This window comes from Merops nubicus, unplaced genomic scaffold (assembly GCF_000691845.1).
Source record: "Merops nubicus isolate BGI_N331 unplaced genomic scaffold, ASM69184v1 scaffold578, whole genome shotgun sequence".
Taxonomy (NCBI): domain Eukaryota; kingdom Metazoa; phylum Chordata; class Aves; order Coraciiformes; family Meropidae; genus Merops; species Merops nubicus.
The window spans coordinates 67,602-87,796 of NW_008623432.1; the positions used below are offsets into that span (position 1 = coordinate 67,602).

The 20,195-nt window shown below is 41.2% G+C and overlaps 1 protein-coding gene across 1 annotated transcript in view; it reads left to right on the forward strand.

Moving 5' to 3' along the window:
* The window catches only part of NUMB (numb homolog (Drosophila)), a gene marked incomplete at its 3' end in the record, with an annotated part of 34,184 nt that extends 13,995 nt beyond the window's left edge, over positions 1-20,189 (forward strand). The window contains exons 3-9 of the mRNA XM_008945042.1: positions 9,274-9,348; positions 11,082-11,222; positions 12,723-12,924; positions 15,121-15,420; positions 17,238-17,387; positions 18,245-18,388; positions 20,052-20,189. Coding sequence (XP_008943290.1) covers positions 9,274-9,348; positions 11,082-11,222; positions 12,723-12,924; positions 15,121-15,420; positions 17,238-17,387; positions 18,245-18,388; positions 20,052-20,189 — 1,150 coding nt within the window. The remainder of the gene's footprint in view (positions 1-9,273; positions 9,349-11,081; positions 11,223-12,722; positions 12,925-15,120; positions 15,421-17,237; positions 17,388-18,244; positions 18,389-20,051) is intronic.
* Positions 20,190-20,195: the final 6 nt, after the last annotated feature.

Here is a 20,195-nt window from a genome sequence, read left to right on the forward strand (position 1 = left end):
TTATTCCAAATTATGGATGACATCAATTTACCCATTCTCATAAATTCAACATTTTTCTTCAGATAATTTCTTATTTGTCTGCTGTTTGAAGTTTTTGACATCTCTATAAAAACTGGGACTCAAGCACACGTCTCTTTGCTTGCTGTTTGCATTACCTCCTTTGTCAGTGTTGAAAGTTGAGAAGCAGAGGTGAAATTCTCATTGGGCCCCAAGAGGAAGATTCTGATTAAACTACTTTGTGTGCTTTAGTTGCTAGACTCCATCGGATCCAGGGTTCATCTGGGGCTGCTCAGTGCAATTCCACCCCTGTCCCCCACCCTCAGTATACAGGTTTTAAACTGGGAACATTTCTTTAGGCCTCTTGCTGAAAGCTCTTTTCTGTACAATTTGCTCTCTTAATTAGCAAGAGCTAAACCACTGGGTGATGTTTCAGCATGGAAGGAATGTGATAAGAAAACAGCTTGTTCTTTTGGTCATCTCTTGCTTTCACAGTACTTGGTTATTTTCATGGGCTTTCTTTTGGTCTTGAAAGAATTACAGGTTTGAGCTGCAGTGCTCAAACTGAACAACGAGCTTAAGGGACTTCACTTTTCATATAGTTAAACCACCTCAGAATGTATGTGGCCTATTTCAGTCTTTATTGTTTCTCTGCAGGTAACATGTAATTTTTGTAAATCCAGTCAAGGAAAATAAGAATTGTTGAAATACCTCTGTCCTGTACCTTTTAAAAATTAAGTTCTGTCTTTACTTGTTAAAATAGATATCTTTTTTTTCCTCTCAATGCTTGTTCTCCAACAGTTGACAATTCATTTGGGGAACTGAAGCCTGTTCTTTTTTTAGGATTGACTAATGGATTTTCAAACATTTTATGGTATTCTTATCAAGAAGAATAGAGAATATAGAAGAGCGTTAATCTTGTTTTTTGGGAATAGCTTAATTTCTGCTTTGATTTTTCAGAGAAAAGATGCAAACAATCTTTCTGTCTCTTTGTTGTGGGAAATAATCTTTCAGGGTTTTTTTTATTACTTGCTCATTTAATGTGGAATAATTGGTTTTGAGCATTGCATCTTGCAGGACTTGAAACCAGATGATGGTGAGCATTTTATTTAGGCATTGTTTAATTGACAGCTGAGTAAAAGAAGCCACTTCTAGCTAGAGAATCCCTCATCCATACTCTATTCTGTTGTTACAGTTTTATAGCTCTGAAATTGCACACCGACAATACTATAATGTGCAGCTTATTATATTGTGTAGAATGAATGAAGACAGACTTGAGTTATGCCCCAGTTTTCTGTCTGACAAAATGGCAGTCTCATTAATAGATAGAAACTCATGAGTTCAGCTGTCAGTCTGTTATTAACATGGGTTTATAGTAGCAGCAGAGCTTGCTTTTTCCCTTAGCACGACATGACCTATGTAGCTTACATTTTTCCCTTAGAAGGAATATATTACGAGCTGTTTGCATTTCATATCTGTTGGGATCCTTGTATTTGCACACTAAGCTCTAAATTATTTCTTCAGGACCATTTCACAGAATTTAAAATATTTAGTGCAAACTGGAAAATAACGTTGTAAGGGTCCTGTAAGTGTGTTTGACTCAGGTTTGGGAACATCATGTAAAGACAAAAGTATGCTCTCTCATGTCATGTTTTGATTTTTAAATCAGCTTTTTAGTGTGTAGTATTGGTTTCTAACTTGCCACTTTTCTGTTTTAAATGATGCATTTGTTTTAATATATGTTCTTGTTTTAGCAGGTAAAGAGACATAATTTAGTATTTTAAAACATGCATTAGTTATCTCTAAACTACATTAACTTAGTGTTGTTTAAAACCCATTTTGCATGATGCCTTTTCCATTAACCTTGTCTAGTTTATTAAAAAAAATAATCTTGTTTAACAAGCGTTTTGCTGAGAGCAAAATTAACCATCGCCTAAAAATGAGGTAGCTTCTGGTGAAATCTCTTTAGCTTTTGCTATCTTTAAAAACTTATTTAGTGTAATGCAATACTCATTGCTCAACTTGGCAGCGGCAACCAACCCCTTCTCATTGTGTACACAACACTGTGATTAATCCATTAGTTCCCCTCCTAGTGTTCAGCACATCCTGTCTAAATACATAACTGTTCCTGCCTCTAAAATCTGTTAAGTTTTTCAGCTGACTGAACTCGGAGATGTTCTTTATACAGGGTCTGAGTTGACATAAACATGCTACAGATCCTTGGTAGAAAGCTCTCTGGATGGACATCAGGCAGAGAGGCACACAGCAGCAGAAGTCAGGAAATGCAAAGTTGAGATTGACACTCCCTTCTTAATTTTGTGTTTCCTGGCTGTAGCTGGCTTGCGTCAGAACCATAGCTTTGCTTTAAATATAACCTTGTTTACCAGTCAATCTACCAGCACTGCCTCAGGATATTTGTAATAATATTTTTAATACAAAATTGTTATCAGCAATCAACAGGTTGGAATTGCACGATGTTAAATTGGGGTCAGGGGCTGTCACAGAGACACTCTGTGCCTTGTCTGCAGTTCTCCACCTTCTCCCCGTGCTCCTGTGGCGTAGCTGTTGTACAAGTGAAAATTTGGGAAGGTGGCAGGGGCAGCGATACGCTCCGTGCCACCTGCCCTCAGACATGGAGCAGGGTCTGGCCGCGCTGGCAGAGCACCCGGCCTGCTGAGGTGTTCTCCTGGCAGAGCTTGCAATCTTCTTTTCACAGCCTGGTAACAAAACAAAGCCAGTAAACCCAACTGCCTGCAGATAATGCTTAGATTTGTGTGCTGGCTTTTCCTTGATGTGAGTTGGGCAATCGGTGTAATCGCTTCCAGGCTGAAGGAATTTAGGAAGTTGCAGTTCAGCTCTTGGCGTCTCTGTGCTTTGTCCAACTGTCTGTCCCTGTCCGAGCTGACTTTAAAGGGGTCTGTTCAGCCTATCAATTCAGAGTTGTAGAGTGAATATCTAGTATTTGTATAAATATTATATAAAGCCTTGGAAGGCTTTTGAGAGAATGAAAGGGGAAGGGATCTCATTTGTGGGTTAGTGTACCACAAGGTAAGGTGAAATTCCTCACTGTTCAGAGAAGACTACATAAGATGTGAAATGTAAGAGTAGCACCTAAACCAAAGCAACAAATAAACAGAATGAAATGAAGCTGTGTTTAAACCCTGCTCTGTGCCAGCCATACGTGCTGCTCCAGCTTACAAAGCATTTGCTTTGAGGATGAGTGATCAATACAGAGCAAATTTGACTGCAATTCTGGAGTTAGAACTTTGCATTTCACAAGAGCCCATACAGTGTTTTAATTGTTTAACCACCATGTCTGCTGCCAAGTTTGGTTTATAACCTGACTAAAAGGAACTAAACAAGGGAGAGTGAAAATAAAGTAACCACTTTGCATGAAATTGGGGCTGAGGTTCTCTTCTTTCCACCAATTTCAGGGCAGTAGCTTATTAGAATTGTGTGTGTGCCCTTTGATCTGCATTTTCGTGGGATTATTTTCACATTTGCCTGTCGCACCTTCTCATGGATAACTCTAAAACCCCCTTCCTTTCCCTCCAAACCCTATTCTTGTGTGTGCTTGTTGGTTTGAAACCCTGGGACATTTTAGCTACCTACAGTAATAGCGCTCGACTTGTCCCCCCTGTTCCTCCAGGAAAGGAAGTTCTTCAAAGGCTTCTTTGGAAAAGTAAGTTTAATGCCTCGTTTGTGATTGCACTATAAGGAGTTACATCCCTGGTATAGCACTGCCATAAAATCAGGGTGTTGAGAGTCCCCTAATCCATTTCAGGATATTTGTTTCTAAAACAGACTTGGAAACATGTTGCTCAAACAAAGAATATGGTTTAAAAAGCAACCTGACACAGAAGCTAAAATCTGTATGGACTGTATCAGAAATCCAGTGTTATGAAGTTATTTGGTCTTCCTGAAGAAAAAAGTGACTTCTCTTTTTAAACCCTTAAACTTGTGCCAGCCTGTATCACCTGGGCAAATACCTACCGGGCAGTTGGGGTCTGGGCCGTGTCAGTGCTTCATGTTCAGCTGCCTGGCACCCTCAGTTGCCCCCAAGATGTCAGCATTGGGAGAAAGCAGCCTGCCTACACATACCATCTCTTAAGCTTTTCTTTTTTAAGCACAGTCCTAATTCAGAGGCCTATGTAGGTGAGACCAGGCATTTATCTACTATGTTTTTCGAGTTGCAACTCAACTGTGTAAGTGAAAAAAGTTTGTTTCTATCCTGGCTCTTGTTTTCGTGGCGATGGTGTCTTAGACATGAAGGGAAGCAACTTTGTCCTTATTAAGATTGTGCTGTGCTGATGACTGGTTGGTTTTATTCCTGTTGTCTACATCTCCACTAGACGGTATATGTGGACCTCTGGAAGAGCTCTCTCTCTTTTACCTCTCATCTGTTCCCTATCTCTGCATTTAAAATTCCTGTAAAACATTTTAGATTAACTCCACATGAAGACTAAATCAAGATATACCTTTTGATGCATCTTACTATAAAATTAATCTTGGCTTAAGTAGAAACTTTAACAAAGTTTGTATCTTCCATGCATACAAAAGTCTTTTGGAGCAGATTATTCTCTTGTCACAAATTTGATTTGGCTTTGCTTGGGGAATAAATAAGGTTTCTTCAGCCGTTCCTTTTTTACCCTTCCCTCAAATAGTAATGCATATCCTATGGGGACAGCTGTTTCCCAAATTCAGGTTTCTTCCTATGATCTGGGAAAGCACACATCCGAAATACAGACGTGTAGTGATGGCAAAGAAAGAGGTGTTGGGTTTTTGGTTTTGTTTTGTTTTCTTTTTTTAATGACAAAATCCTGTAAGTGGGAGATCTATCAGATTAATCAGATCACTCCGATGCACAAATGAAATTTAAGATCTGGAATGTACAATGACTGGGAGTCAAAACTTGCCATTTGCTTTAGAGGTGAAAATGCTAAATATTTACTAACAACTTAAAACAAGCTGAAAACCCCTCATCTCAGCCTGATGAGATATGTTAGTTTTCTTTCTGCTTTTTCATATTAACTTATGTTAGGTTATATAAGAAAAGAAAGATGTAAAAGGACAGATACTTACATAGCACTTAATTAAAAAATTGAGACAGATTTTCATCTATTAAATATATATTCCTTTTACATCTTGGTAGCTTTTTATGAAATCCAGTACTTTACCACAGCCTTGTAGTTTTGCTTTGTGTTTTATTATATTTTGCCGGAGAGGGTCTACTCCTTCAGCCTGTGAAGTTTCCTTAACTGGCACTGAAACCACTGAAATCCACAGTGTTTAGATTTAAGCATCAGTATGGCAGTGGCTGTATTACAGTTTTAGTCTACAACAGGAGCCCAAATCTAGGGGAAAAATTAAACAAAACAAAAGGCTGTTCCTTCATTAATAATTGAAAAATACTAATAACTCATGTCTTTTGGCTGTCTCATCTATAATTTCTCTGCAGATTCCTTCATTGGGATTAATATAATATTCCGAACTGCAGAGCTGCTTAAAACACACTAATGGCTTTCAAAAAGTCAGTCTAGACAGGTTTGTTGCTTTCCCTGTCCACATTTTTCTCTCCTTAAAAGATAAATCTGGTGGATTTGTGTCCGGAAACAATTCAAGTGTTTCACGTTGAAAATACTTTCTTTTTAACTTTAAGAAAAATGAGGTCTATTGATAGCTCCACGTTAGGCTTCTGCAGAGTTTTATTTTGTATAAAATATGCAACGTAACCAAATCAACTGCCTTTTTAGGCAGCTCTTCATATTTTTAAACTAAAGCTTTTCTGTGGTAATGAATGGGTTTCTGTTGTGATGAATGGTAGTACAGATTCAGTGATTTTTCTCATGTTTTGCTTCCACCGAGTGCGTGTATCTCTCATCACGCAATGTTTTATACAGACTCTGAAATGAAAACATTTCTTTGTGTACCTCAGACTCCAGATACATCTTAGAGCTGTTTTTAAGTCCCAAAATAGGCAGAAAGACTGGAAACAATATAGAAATATTTAAAAATGCATTATCAGGCAACTTTAATTTTACTCGAGCATCCTTAAAACTTTATTTTCCACCTTATAATGCAGCTACTACTCAGCTCCACATCTCTGTCATTTGTAACAGCTAAACTGTCATGACCTGCACTGTTGATCAGGCAATGTGCTTTTCAGATTCAGTCCACTTCATTTTAAAGATTTTTATTTTTATTTTTTTCTTGGTGACTGCCCATCTCCAGGGCATTGCTACCTTGTCAGAGGAGTTCCCTTCATGCCCAACCCACACTGGCCCTGCTTTGTCTTTGGGCCTCATTGTCTGTTAGGTGCCTCACCCATCTTCCTGGAGACCTCTGAGGACTCTGAAATCAATCCAGATAAGGAATTTCATGTTGGAGCAGATGACTGACCTCTGAAGAAGTGCTGAGCTGCGAGGTTCCTATCGGGGTTGACTCAGCACTGACAGATCAGGCTCCTGGGAGTCAGTGCCACACGTGGCTCTCCTCCAGCAGTCCTCTTATCCAAAAGCTCTAGAATATGAAGACAAGCTACTGATACGGATGTCTAGACAAGTCCCTTGGTAGCAACATCTAAACCCACACTGCTCCAGTGGATATTGGCCATTTCCTTTAAATACTTTTTTTTTGGAGTCACCTACACCTTCCAGGGTTTATGACACAAACTGTGATACTGCATTGGAGTTCACTTCCCATGCAGTGTCCTGCAGCCAGTCTGATCTTTGTCCAGTGTGTGCCAGGAGTGCAAATGCTGACATCTACTTAGTAATTATTATATACATGGCAATATCCCACCCATAATGGAGTAGTACTGTGGTTTGTACATCCAATATAAACTGATTTGGAGACACATGTTCCTTCATACATCCCTTGTAGCACAGATGAGCTGAGCATTCAGTAGATGGGAAAATCATGCTGCCCAGCAGTAGTTGCTGTGGATTTAGAATGTGAACTGTAAGGACTTAACCCTTCTGAGCATTGCATCCACCATACAACTAGTAGAAGTAATTGAGAGATAAAAGTGTGATTTGTTTTTCTCTTAGTATAGCAAACCCCTATTTGGTTGACATGCATGAGCAACCTTATGGTTCCAGGAGTAGAGGACTTAGACAGCCATTGAGCCTTTTCACTTTATTCTGAGAAACATGAAGTTCCTTGTCATGGCTGCTTCTAAATCCTCTCCCCACAGGTGAGGGGTAGCTCTGCTGAAGATCAGTCCTGCTTTATGGGGTACCCAGCTCAGTTAAAACTGACTGTAATACAAACTTCAGGAACTTTTCACTATTTCTGCAGAACGAGTTTGCTGGGGAAAGACGTGTGTCTAATGATGGTAATCTAAACCAAACAGTTACCTGCAGGCACTGTCTTCCCTTCATTACTTGTATTTACTTAAAATAAAGATTTTAAGACTCTTAACAGCTTAGGAGAAAACTGGTACTCCTTTTTAAAGCAGTTCAAGGAGACAAACCTCTACAAACAATTTGTTTTGGGGATTAATAGGGGCTTTTAGGCTATGGAAGCTAGCTGAGCATTGAAAATACAGCCTATATGCTGTGGATATTTATATGTACTGCCTTTGAAGACAAAAAAATGAGAAGTGACTTTTAAATGCTTCAATATTTTTTAACACGTACAATGATAAATTTAAGTACATCTTCTTTTGTGAATTATACTCCTTCCGTTAGGCATTTCAGGATCTGACAGTTTCACTTTAAACCTTCTCCAGGGTATTCAGAAGACTTGGATGGACATTTAGAAACTTGCTTCTGCAAGCACTTCTCTGTAGCTTGCTTTCATGCTGTGCTTATTTTCTCTCTTTTCTCTTTTAATCAGTCTTCCATACAAGTCAGTGCCATTCTCTGTTCTCACCAAGCTTTTTGAAAATGCTCGGGGTGTCATTGCTGCTTCTGAAATTTCGACAGATAGTTCCTCCCCAAAAACAAGCAGAAGTTTTGCCAGGCCCATTTTCTTCACACTTGCTGCTTTCTCTGAGAATGAAACCAATGCACTCCAAGATACTTCATCCTTAAAGTGTTAAAATCAGTGTTGCAGACTCAGAATATGTGGTAGCTTATGCCAGAATGGGTCCTTGCTCCATTACTTGCCATATGAATACAAATTTTATACATCTGCAATGAACTATTAAAAAAAAAAAAATAAAAAAATCTGCAGTTCTTGCATGAAGCTACTAGCTGATACCCCCTCATCTTTTGTTCTCTTCACTCCCTGCAGTGGTCTATGGTGGGTGTCATTAGCAGCCAAAAACTATGTAAACCCAGTGCTTTAAAATACATCATTGGGAGAATATTTTATTAGTTGGCTCGAAGTATGGGGAATGCGAATTAAAGTAACACATCAAAAAAAATTTTTTTTAGTAGTAGTTCTCTGAGCAGTGAAATTATGTTGACATCTTCTACCTATTTTCTCTTCAGTGAATTAGTTTCAGAAGTATATTGTGTCAAGTGTTTATACTGTTTTCTGTAACTTTCCCTTAAAAAGTAAACAGTCTAGAAAGAATCTGTAGTTCAAATGGCTCCTGAAGCCTTCCTGTGTTTCCCACTTTTCCTTACCCTCAGCTTGTGGCAGCTCAGAGTTCCCACAGTCAGGCCTTGGATAAAAGCCAGGCGGCTCCTGGGCTGCGTCAGCCTGCCGCACACCATTGCTCTCCCAAGAAACACACCAAACGCCTAAGAAATCATATTTTTTCACCCCTCTTCCAAGATGTGACATTTAGATCTTAATAAATTAGTGAAACACGCTTGGGTGATTGACCTTAGCGTTAAGCTCATAACACAGTGACTTTTGGGTGCTTTTAATGCTGGTGCAAGGCGATGCGACTATTGGGGCAGAGGGTAGGGCTGGTGGAAATAACAGGTAAGAATTTTCCTGTCTTTAAACTTGTGCTAAAGAAGCTACCTGTGGTGTAACTCCTTATGAATTAGTGTCTTCTGACTCTTTAGTGGAATTCCTCACCCACTCGGTCAGTCTTCAATTCTTTACTGTCAGTGGATGTACACTTATTTTTGCCTCCACCTGTCCTGCGCCCTCTCCCCACCCCCACGATGTGCTGTTTCTGAAATACTGGCTTTGGCTTGGTTCTCTGAATGTTTTGCAACTTGGATTGAGTATCTGGCTTTGGGCACCCTACTGACCATGGACTTCATCTACACTTAATGTTATGGTTCTTGGAGAGGGAAGTGGGTGGCAGTCTCATGCTGTTGGTGTAAAACTGTTTGTTTTTTTTTTTTTTCTTTCCTTTTCTTTTGAAAGTCTGGGAAGAAAGCTGTTAAAGCAGTCCTGTGGGTTTCGGCGGATGGACTCAGAGTTGTAGATGAGAAAACAAAGGTTAGATTTCCCTGAACAAGAATTCTAAATCTCTTTATAGTAATGTATGTGTTATAGCTTTAAATGGACAGCAATCTTTATGTTCATGCAAATGTTGATATTTGAAAGGAAGACTGAAGTGTGTAATTAGTTTAATGATTTCTTGCTTTGTAAACATATGTATGCCAGCTAATGTTTGTTGGTTTTTTTCCCCTAGTTAATTCCACATTACTCTCAAGACACATTGCATAAATTTGTCTTGGCAGGTAGCACAAGCTTGGAATATCTTTTTGTTGCATTTACCGGAAGAAACATTTTTTTCCCCTGATAAGTTCTGATGACATTGAACTTGTAGAGTCCCTTGACTTTGTTCTGCACCACTGCAGAAGGTTGCAATAGTAATACACGAGCAAGCTCATGTTAATCAATATTTTCATTGCATCCAAATCCTAGAATGGGTCTGAGTGTCCAAGAGCTAGCTTCCAAGAATCTAATCAAGGGAGCAAATGAAATAAGGGGGTTGTGCCTTCAGGCTTAAGCTAAACAGCAACTGAGTGTCAAATTTAATTTCTGATTCTAACACTTAAGTTGTTGGTCTGAAGTAGAAGACTAATATATTTGTAGCATCCTTAAAGATTGTTTTACTTTTTTTTTTTAACTGTGGAGTAGCACAGTATGTGCCACCATGGTGCCTGTGTGCAAGTAATAGCAAATGATTCTTGGTTTTTATCTAGATGTAGGCGATTAGAAACATGAGCTTTAGGCTTGCCTTTGTAAGCCTACTAGTATTTTAGTAGATGGCGTGGCTATCGGAACAAGTTTTACTCTCATTAGCCTGAAGTTAATTTGGTTTATATTTATGTCATTTAACCCTTAATTTGCTAGGTGATTTCTGCTAGCCAACACTGAGAAGCAGGTAGAGTTAATTCATATCCCACTGCAGCACGACTGCCTGTCAGATACCTGCTCTAGGGCAAGACTTCTCCAGGGCTGCTGTTATGGTATGGTTCATCAGCAGTGATGTTACTGTCTTTGAAGAATTCAGGTTCTAATACAAACATACAAGAGAATATCCTATTGCCTCCTGGTGGTTGAATACATTAGCACAGTTGCCAAGTATTAACCACCAACCAAAAGAAACAATTTAAAATAAAAGAGTGAAAAAAAAATTAATGAAATGGCTTAGTTCTTAAACTATACTATCTCCTTTTTAGAAACACTTCTCCCATCAAGCTATGGGAAGAAATCAGGGGTGTTTGATACTACCAGTGCTGCTGGTGCTGTTCCACTGCACCCCTGCTTAGCTAATTGGCAGATCAGCTTTTGCTTTTTGTGCAGAAGCTTCTAGACCTTTTCAGATTCGCAGACCTCTCCCTAAGTTTCATTGTTGTTTTAACCATGATAAAGATTTTTTTTTTTTGTTGCTGCTGTAAAAATAATGTAAAACAAAAATGTGAGCTCCACAGTCTAGAGGAGAGCTCTTGGGAATTGTTTGGCTCCCTAAATTCTTAAGTGGTGCCTTGGGACACTTCTGGTAAAGGTGGCTGGTGGAAAGAGTCATCCATCCATTTTGTTCCATACTGAGAGTAGATTCTGCATGGTGAATTCCTTGCCAGATAATTATAGTCTCTTCAGGTTATCCTTTTAGTAGAAGTCATCTTCTTGCGGCTAACACTGAAAATGATTTGTTCAAGTGTTTCTCCATATTTCCTCACATTTCTTTCACTGGGGGGGTGGATTTTTCTCCGCTCTAGGACCTTATAGTGGATCAGACAATAGAGAAGGTTTCTTTCTGCGCTCCGGACAGGAACTTTGACCGGGCGTTCTCGTACATCTGCCGGGACGGCACGACGAGGCGCTGGATCTGCCACTGCTTCATGGCTGTCAAGGACACGGTGAGCTTGACGTGGTGTCTCCCCATCTCTTCCAGCCTCTAGCTGGAAGTGATGCTCAGAAAAATTAACTACCTAGACTACTGCAATCTGTTTCGACTTCAGCTAAAATATTACTTAGTCCATGGAAATTATTTTAGTTCTAATTCTTTATATCTGAATTATTTGCTTATTTCTCTGTGGTGTCATCTTGTGGAGAGAAACGGTGCCCAGCATGTGTATAAAAGGAATGCAGTCAGCCTCAGATATCTCTAGCAGAAGGGAACTACTCTTCTAAAAATAGACAGAAGATATTCTCCTCTGAAAATGTATACAGCCAAAAACTGAAACGGCAATGACAGTTTTTCCAAGATAAAATCATAGTGAGTAAATACAGACTGGTTATGAATGCAGCCTCTTGTATGCGAATGTTGTTTCGAATGGAAAGTCATCTCAATGTAAAGGGATGGAGCTAAACTGAAATAAATTAGCATCTTGTTTGCTTCCAAGTGACAGAGATTTTTCCAGTAGAAGGTTTGCAAGTAAGTTACATCTATCAGTCTCTTGCTGTATGGATTTAAGTTATTTAACTCCCTGATGTGGCCTTTTCCTCTTTGTTTTTTGTTGAATCCTGCCTATATTGTACAAAGTGCTTGAAACCTCGTGCGAGTTCATTGCGTGAGCTCCACAGAGCTGCACGTTCAGAGCAGTTGTACTTGACAATTGATCATTCTTCTGTAAAGAGAAACAATGAAGTTAGAAATTCCCAGTTAAACTTAGGTTAGAGCTGGAGCATTTCTATTTTTCTCTGTGAATAACAGGTCAATTCACCTACTGATTATAATAGATGAGTTGAGCTCCTGGCAGTGCCTCTGACTCCAGTGTAGCTGCTGTGTCAGCTGGATTGCTGGACTTCCTCCGACTTGAATTTCGTCTCCTTTTTGCAGTTATTGGGCAGTGGATCCTTTTGACTTGCTTAATAATGGCAGTACTTTTCAGAAGCACTCTTAATGCTAACTCCTGCATTTGGTCAGGGCCATTAGGAGGTGTAAGTAGTCACCCCTGTACTCTTAATTTTCACACCTGCACACAATGGTAGCATATCCCTGAGCCCTGTATAAACTTTCTCCATCTGAAAGTAGCACTTACCTGTCCTGCAGGACTTACACCTACTTAAGATGGCTTCACAAGAGTTTCTTTGTGCACAAATGTATCCAGAGGCAAGGGATCAGTGCGGGCACGTTATCGCACCAGCATCTCAGTAGGAGCTGAACTAACCTGATGATCCAACAATCTCCTTCATTTCTGGGTGGCCTTCTTGAGCACTGCTCATGCATTAATCGTGGGGAGCCTTTACATACCAGGCTTAATTTTAGAGCCGTACAAAAGATGGCCAATTACAGGTGCTGTCTGTAACGCCTCGGTTAGCTTGCTGTGCCCAGGGCAGGCTGTCAGCTGGCAGTGCTGGGGGCACACCCACCTTTCTGCTGGGGTTACTCTCTGATGCCATGTTGTCTTGTGCAGGGGGAAAGGTTGAGCCACGCCGTGGGCTGTGCGTTTGCAGCGTGCCTGGAGCGAAAGCAGAAGCGAGAGAAGGAGTGTGGAGTGACTGCCACCTTTGATGCCAGCAGAACCACATTCACTAGAGAGGGATCATTCAGGGTCACTACAGCTACTGAACAAGCAGAGAGAGAGGAAAGTCTGAGACAGATGCCGGATGCTAAAGGTACGGGGTGCAGCTTAAACAATCAGCCATCATGAGCAAAACCAGGGCTGAGGGGAGCTGGGGCCTGTGCAAGGAGGGAGGCTCAGGGCCCTTGCAGCGTTCCCTCTCTTGGACCTGATGTTGTACAGATCAGATTCCCAGATGCTTGTCACTTCACTAGAGGAAAAACGCTCCCAGATTCACTCGGAAAGCGTTTTCCCACATCTCCTCCAGAAAAGGTACAAGTGGCTTCATATGGGAAAGCTGCTGCTGCGTTGTTTTGTCAGCCTGCTTTATGGCAGAGACCACTAACAGGACTTACTACAGAAATGTTACGAAAATATAACGGGTTTGTCAGACATGAAGTAATCTCTTTTTTTGTAGTCTAAAGCTTATGGTAAATGAACAAAAAATTGTGCATTTTTCTTTTAAAAAAATTTTTTTTAAGGTGGGTTATAAAGTGTATATATACAGTTGTGTTGTGTCTGGGAAGAACAGATCAATCACAGTGTGCTTTCTGAAAAGAAACAAACCAACAACCGTCTCCCCATGAAAACCACAACTGTTACACTGTTAATTACATTCAAAACTAGTAACTAACTGATTTGAGAGGAGTCAGTTTTTACTTCTTGGCCATTTAAGACATCTTTTAAAGAGTTAAGAAATTCAAGTGAAAGTAGAACTTCCTACTCAAGTAGTGGAGTTCTACAGCTAACAAAAAATGGGTATTATACATATTGTTCATAGCCCTCCTTACAGTGGAGCTGAACTTTTGTTTCAGAGGGTTCCACAGCAAGTTTTATTCTGCTACTTGATTGCAAAACTTTAATCTTCGTTTTCATCATCCATCTGCTTGTTCCCATACGTTAGTTTTAGAATGTGCTAAATGAAGCTTAAACACAAGCCCTTTGTTACTTGAGGGCATGAGTCAAAGTCTTGACTCAATGAAGGTGTGTGAAATCCTTTCCAAGAAAGACTGATTAGAAAAGTTTCACTTGAACGAGCAGCTGCAACTCATGGGTACTGAAGCTTGCAAGACAACATAATTAGTTCCTCCTACTATTCCAGCTTCTCAGAAATCTCTAGTGTGACTCCTCTCTTTACCAGACTTCTAGTTATTCTGTTGATGTGTCAACAAAAAAAATTATTTTTCCTAAAACATTTGGAAAGCAATATAGGTAAAATAAGAATTCACACTGGGACAGTGAGATTTCTCCTCCTGCTGTGGATGAGCTGTGTTTATTGCCCTCAAAGCCAATTCACTTATGAGTGAGAGTTTTCCTAGGGATGGAAAAATCCCCATTGCTGTTCTAATCATAAGAGTCATGATTTAAACTAGGCTTAATCCTGCACTTCTGCCATTAGGCCTGGTTGACAGAAGCATTGCAGAGCTGTGCAAAACCCTGCAAAATGAAGCAGCTGACTTTTAAGTTGGAGGAGCTTCCAGTGCGATTAACTAGTGATTGGGTGGTAACATTACAGTTAAATTCAGTTAAAGAGGTGGCACAGGAACTCCTTGTAAATGTGCCTGGTGTTAGCCAAGGCCTGTCAGCTCAGAGGCTGTGCCTTGCAGCTCACATCCATCTATCTGTCATGGATTTGCTGGAGGAGCTGGGGAGCTAAAGCCTGAGCACTGAGCGCAGCTCTGACCTGCTGCGTGCTGCTGCTGCTGCTGCCTTGGGCCTGCTGAAGCTTGTGCAGTGTGTTTGGCTACTGCTCTTCATTCTGCAGGGCTAAGAGAGCGGCTTTTAAAGGAAAATCCTAGAGCTGGGCTCTGTTCCCTGCTGCAGCTGAGCTGTGCCACCCTCTGTCACTGAATTGGTAGCAATATTTTGGCCATGGTTCTTTGTGAGGCAAAGTAAAGGTCTCGAAGGCACAACGTACTTTTCAGTCTTAATCGTAAATGCATTGCAGGTATTTCTAGAGCTGAGGGCTTGGGAGTAGCTGGAAGGAGCAGCTGTGTAAGCCATCATTTCTGTGGAGTGGATAGCCCCAGTAAGCTCTGCTTTGGAGATGGCACGTAAGTGAAGTGACATGGTGAAGACAGCTCAGGTGCACAGAAATGGTTTTTCTGCTGCGGTGTCAGAAACATGTTTGGAAAAGTACTGGTTTTGCAAATCCCTGCAATTTCCCTTTTCAAAACAAAGGGGAGTAGGGGCAAGCAGTTGAACACTACTTTGCTTTACTCTTCTAACCTCACCCTGTTTCCTCCAGCAGTTGAAACTGAAGTGAAAACAGTAGCACCAGGTGCTGCACCAAACAATACTGCCCCCTCTTCTGGCTCACCAACCTCTCCTACTGCTGAAGTTGCTGCCTCTCTGGATAAGGAAATGAGCAATCCCCACGCTATTCCACGGAGGCATGCCCCTATAGAACAGCTTGCCAGGCAAGGGTCTTTCAGGGGCTTCCCTGCCCTTAGCCAAAAGATGTCTCCTTTTAAACGCCAGTTGTCTTTGCGAATAAATGAGCTGCCTTCAACAGTGCAAAGGAAGACTGATTTCCCCATGAAAAACTCAGGTAAAATCAAATGGTTCCAGTTAAACATTTCCTTAAACTGTCTCTTCCTGCTTTCCTTCTCTGTGGCTTCAAACAACTCCTAATTTTCTAGTAAATCCTTCTTCCTGCCTTGTGTGGATCGTTTCTCATGAGCAAACATCACCCCATCAGAAAACTTCTGCTTTGGGAATAGGCAAGAATTTCAAACGCATTATTCACATGTAGAAGGCAAACAGTCCTAATCACCATCTGAAGTACTGGAGCACAGCTTGAGGTGCTCCAGGAATGGGTGTTGGTGAGTTAGTAGGTGCTGGCTCTTCCCTCTGAGTTGTCGAACCAGTTCCTCTACTTAGTGCCAGGGCATCTGGAGAGAGAAATCCCTTCAAGGTCTTACCCACTTGTCATGGGATTATGTGATGCTTTTCTGCAGTCTGTCCTCCTGCCTGTCCGAATTCTTTTTGTGAGCAATGCAATGGCTTTTCACCTTGCACTGAAGGCAGCTTTCCTGCTCAGGTGGTACAGCTGGCTGTATCAGCAATGTGTGGTACAGTTTCCAGATGATGGGAGTGGGGTTTTCGGGAGTCATCCCAATGTAAACACCTGGGGTACTCCATACCTTGAGTAATGTCCTAGAGTCAATCCCCATAGCCAGGTTATCCTGCAGGCCAGCTCTGCTCTCACGTGGCAGTGGGGCTAGTTTTAGGGTTCTAAACTTTTATGTAAAAAAAAAATTACTGTGGCAAAGGCAAAACTACAAAGTTACCTAGTCTGACTTCTCTTCTAAGCCTTATTTGGTGGCCTGTGCTTTAAGACCAGCACTGATTTTATCAGGTTTACAGTAATAATGCCCTGCTCACTAGTGATACTCACTGAGCACGCTACAGTCCAAGTGTTTCATGACTCAGAGCGTTTCTGATGCATGTTCCCATGTGTGCTGCTGCCAGTGCTGCTTACTGTCACACCACACGTGCTGTATTGGAATAGCCCGCAAAGAATCCATTTCTGGGCATGCCTCCCCCTGAATTGTAGACACGGTGCATGTTGTGTCCAGACATCTTATGCTTTTTATACCATTTGTGCTTAATTATCCCTGTTGTTATGCTTGACTATGCCAGTTCTGTGCAGCGAAGGACTGATGATCAGTACTTTTGAAAAGCAGTGTGATTAGTAATAATGAGAACATCTGGTAAGCTGGCAGTTTTACTCCAGATGTTAACTCTATCCACTTGGTTGAAAACTGAATGTCCATTTTATTTGAACATTCAGCTTTTGCTTTTCATAATTCTACCACAGGAGTGAGACATTTCAGCTACTGTTGAACTGGAGCAATCAGCATTCTAACTCTATAGACTTAACGTGCCCCCTCTGCGTTGCTGTCAGCACGTTTAAACTTCAGCTAGTTCCTGTGGCAGTGTGTTGTTGGAACACTTAATCTATCATAAGTATTTTCACTTCACAGGGTGCCAAATCTTAGTGCCAAACCCTTGATATGTTTAGCGCTTTAATACTGAAAGATTTAGATCTCTGCTAAAGCTATAGAAACCCCTTTTATTTTCTGAAAGGAACATCCTTTTGCATTAGCACAGGGAAACAGCAATAACTGACTTCAAATCTGGAACTTACTGCACTTAGTCACAGAGACACTGATGTGGTTGTTCTATTTCAGGTCAGGTCTTCCAACACCAATTTTTTTTTAAAAAAAAATCTGTTAGTGCCAATCAGTTGCAGGAACATCTAGGACATCAGGGAACTAATTCTATTTCAGTTTCACCCTGGTATTTCTAAATTGTTTGTGTCCTTTAAACTTCCAATTTAATGAGTTTTGTTTACATTTTTAGTCCCCGAGGTGGAGGGGGAAACGGACAGCATTAGTGCCCTGTGCTCTCAGATCACCAGTGCTTTCAGCACACCATCAGAGGATCCTTTCTCTTCAGCCCCCATGACCAAACCAGTGACAGTAGTCGCGCCGCAGTCTCCCGCCCTTCAAGGTTTGTGATTTTGCGTGCTGTGGTTGTGATGGATGAGGCTTGAATGCACATAATGTTGCTTTCCAGTAACACATGGTCTTAATTTCTTGTGCAAGTCCTGTTATCAGTATTTTGGGAGAATGGATCCTGCTTTATCCATCTTGTCTGTTTAGTTTTTCTGTGTTTTTATTTTTAACAAAAAGTTCATGCACCTACCACACGATAGTTACTTGTAAAAGGGACTGACTTTGAGGAATGGCTGTTTTAACATTCTGCCTCCTGAACTGCAAAAACCTTACCAACTGTGGGTCACAGGAACCAAATCCCACAAGGGAAGAGATTTTACACCACCACATGATTACTGTTTTTCACACAAACTCTTTAGATAAGCTGGGGAGAGATGCCAACTGTAGAACTCATAGCAGCCTCTAATCTTCGTTTCACTGATGTGCTTTTATACAAGTTGTGTGAAGAAAAAACCTCTCCTTGTTAAATGTAGTTATTGTTACTTTGCATCTTAAATCCATTATCTTTTGAATCTAATATTAATAGTACAGTAACTTTTGGTGAGCCATATCTCTTCTCTATAGAAACAACAAGTTTGACTTCAGGTGGTCATCAACACTCAAGGTCTCATCAACTACAAAAAAAAAAACAAACCAGTGTCCCACAATTCTGTTACCAAGCATTGGCTTGGTGAAATGGAATTTAGGAGTTTTGACTGTCAGTCCAATTTGGCTAATTTACACAAACTGCTGTCATGTGGAAGTGTCTAAAGTTGTTGTATGTTGATAGATATGACATGGCCCACTAATAATCCAGTCACGTGCATGCCTTGCATGAATTAATTGCACTGATGTTGTCTGCTCCCATTTTAGTTAATGGCACTGCCTCTGCCTTCTGTGTGCTTGCTGCTAAACCATCCCAGGCTGCTGTAGTGTCCACAGCTTTGCCAGTTCGTGAAACCAATCCTTGGGCTCATGCTCCTGCTGCTAGTACTGGAGCTGCAGCCGTGGTCACTGGTAAGACTGGAAGTAGGTCTGGTGCACTGCTATGAGAACTTGGATCAGAAGCATAATCGAGCCCTTGAGACAAGTGTCAATGCCCCTTAATGGCAAGTGGAAGGAAGAGTAACAAAAGCTGGAAGTAGTAGCCTTCTGCATGAGTGGATGGAGGGGAGCGATGAACTTGCTGGTTCTGGGTCTATAAGCTGCACTGATTCTTATTTGGGCAGCATTTTAGAGAAAAACAGTGCTTAAAAAGGAAGTAGTGAAACAGTGTGTGTTTGGGGATGCAGGGGAGAGAATCTGTGTGTATCCAAAACAATTGTTGTGTATTCTTTCCGCTGACTTAGGTAAGGAGAGATTAAGTGGGTTGCTTGAAGGCATTAGAGGTTAATTTCTTCTGTTTAGTAAGTTTAGTCTGTCCCTCCAGTCCTCTTCTGTAGTGATGCACAGTAAGTACCACAGTAAGGTGGTACTTTAGGTGGCTGTCACCTATGTGGACATGTGCTGGAAGGCTACAGTCAAACTAACGTTATTTCCTGGTGTAAGTTCAACTCAAGAAGAGAAACTTTGCTAGTGAAATAGTAGGTTCTACCCGGCCTTGTAAGAGTCAACAGACCCCAGTGAGACTTACCCCATGAGTCACTAAGCTCTGCCTCCAACAGTTCCCACTGTAAAAGCAACAGTAAACTGATCTTTAGCTGGTGTTGAACTAGATTAGCCTGGCTGGAGACTACTGAGCTGTAATGGTTTTCCACTTCTCCAAAACACCAGAGCCATCCCTAGCATTCCTGGTTGCTTTTCTTACCACACTGGAAACCTGTCAAGGCCCTATGGGATGGAAAGAGAATTTGAAATTGTAGGGAGGGAAAAATCCAGACCAGAATTCAGCTGGTGGGAGGTAGTTTTGAAACTGGGAGGAATGGAAATGATGGTAATTTTCTTTTTTAATTGCTGAAGATAAATGAGTTAAAATAAGAGCTGGTTTTATAGAAGAGAAGTCTATAAGAAGAAGAGTTATAGATGGAAAGAGTAAGGGAAGAGTGAGTGGAGATGGAGGAAGATTGTAAAGGAGTCGTAGTAAGTACAGTTTACATGTCATACAGTAATTTCATTAGACCTGTTGCCTTAAATGTTCATGTGTAGCAAACTAAGTACTCACACTTCAGTGTGCATGGGACAGAAAAATGAATGTTGTCTTGAAGTCCTAGTACCATAACATTACTGTCCTTTAGAGGGTAATGCCTTCATTTAGGGAACAGAGCAAATAAGGCTTAAAAACAGTTTTTTGTAGCTTTATGTTCTAAGAGTCCACCAGTTCTGAGCTCTGCGTTCAGACACTGGTTCTCCCCGGTCCAAGGATCTTAATTAGTGGTTACGGACTAGATCATGGCCACTACGTTATGAATGGAGGCAGCTGTCCTGGATGACCCAAAGTCTCAGAGGAAGAAAGAAAACTAAATCCGCATTTTAGTGAAGCAGGTCTTCTCTACCCCCTTCTTGACCAGTGTCTTCCTATAACTGAACAGTGCAGTGGATGCATAAAGATGCTTCCAGTGTTGGTAGCAGTCATTCAGCTGTGGAGGGGGGTGGCCTGTCTCCTCTTAGTACATCTTCCTAACTGATAAAGGATGAGGAGTGGAAGGACACGTGTGTGACTTCCCCATGCTTTCCTTCCCAGGCACCGAATGGAGCGGCACCTCCTCGGGTGCGGCCTCACCAAGTCTCTTCCAAGGAAACCACAGACGTACTCCCTCGGAGGCAGACCGCTGGTTGGAAGAGGTCTCAAAGACTGTCCGAGCCCAGCAGCAGCCAGCCCCGGCCC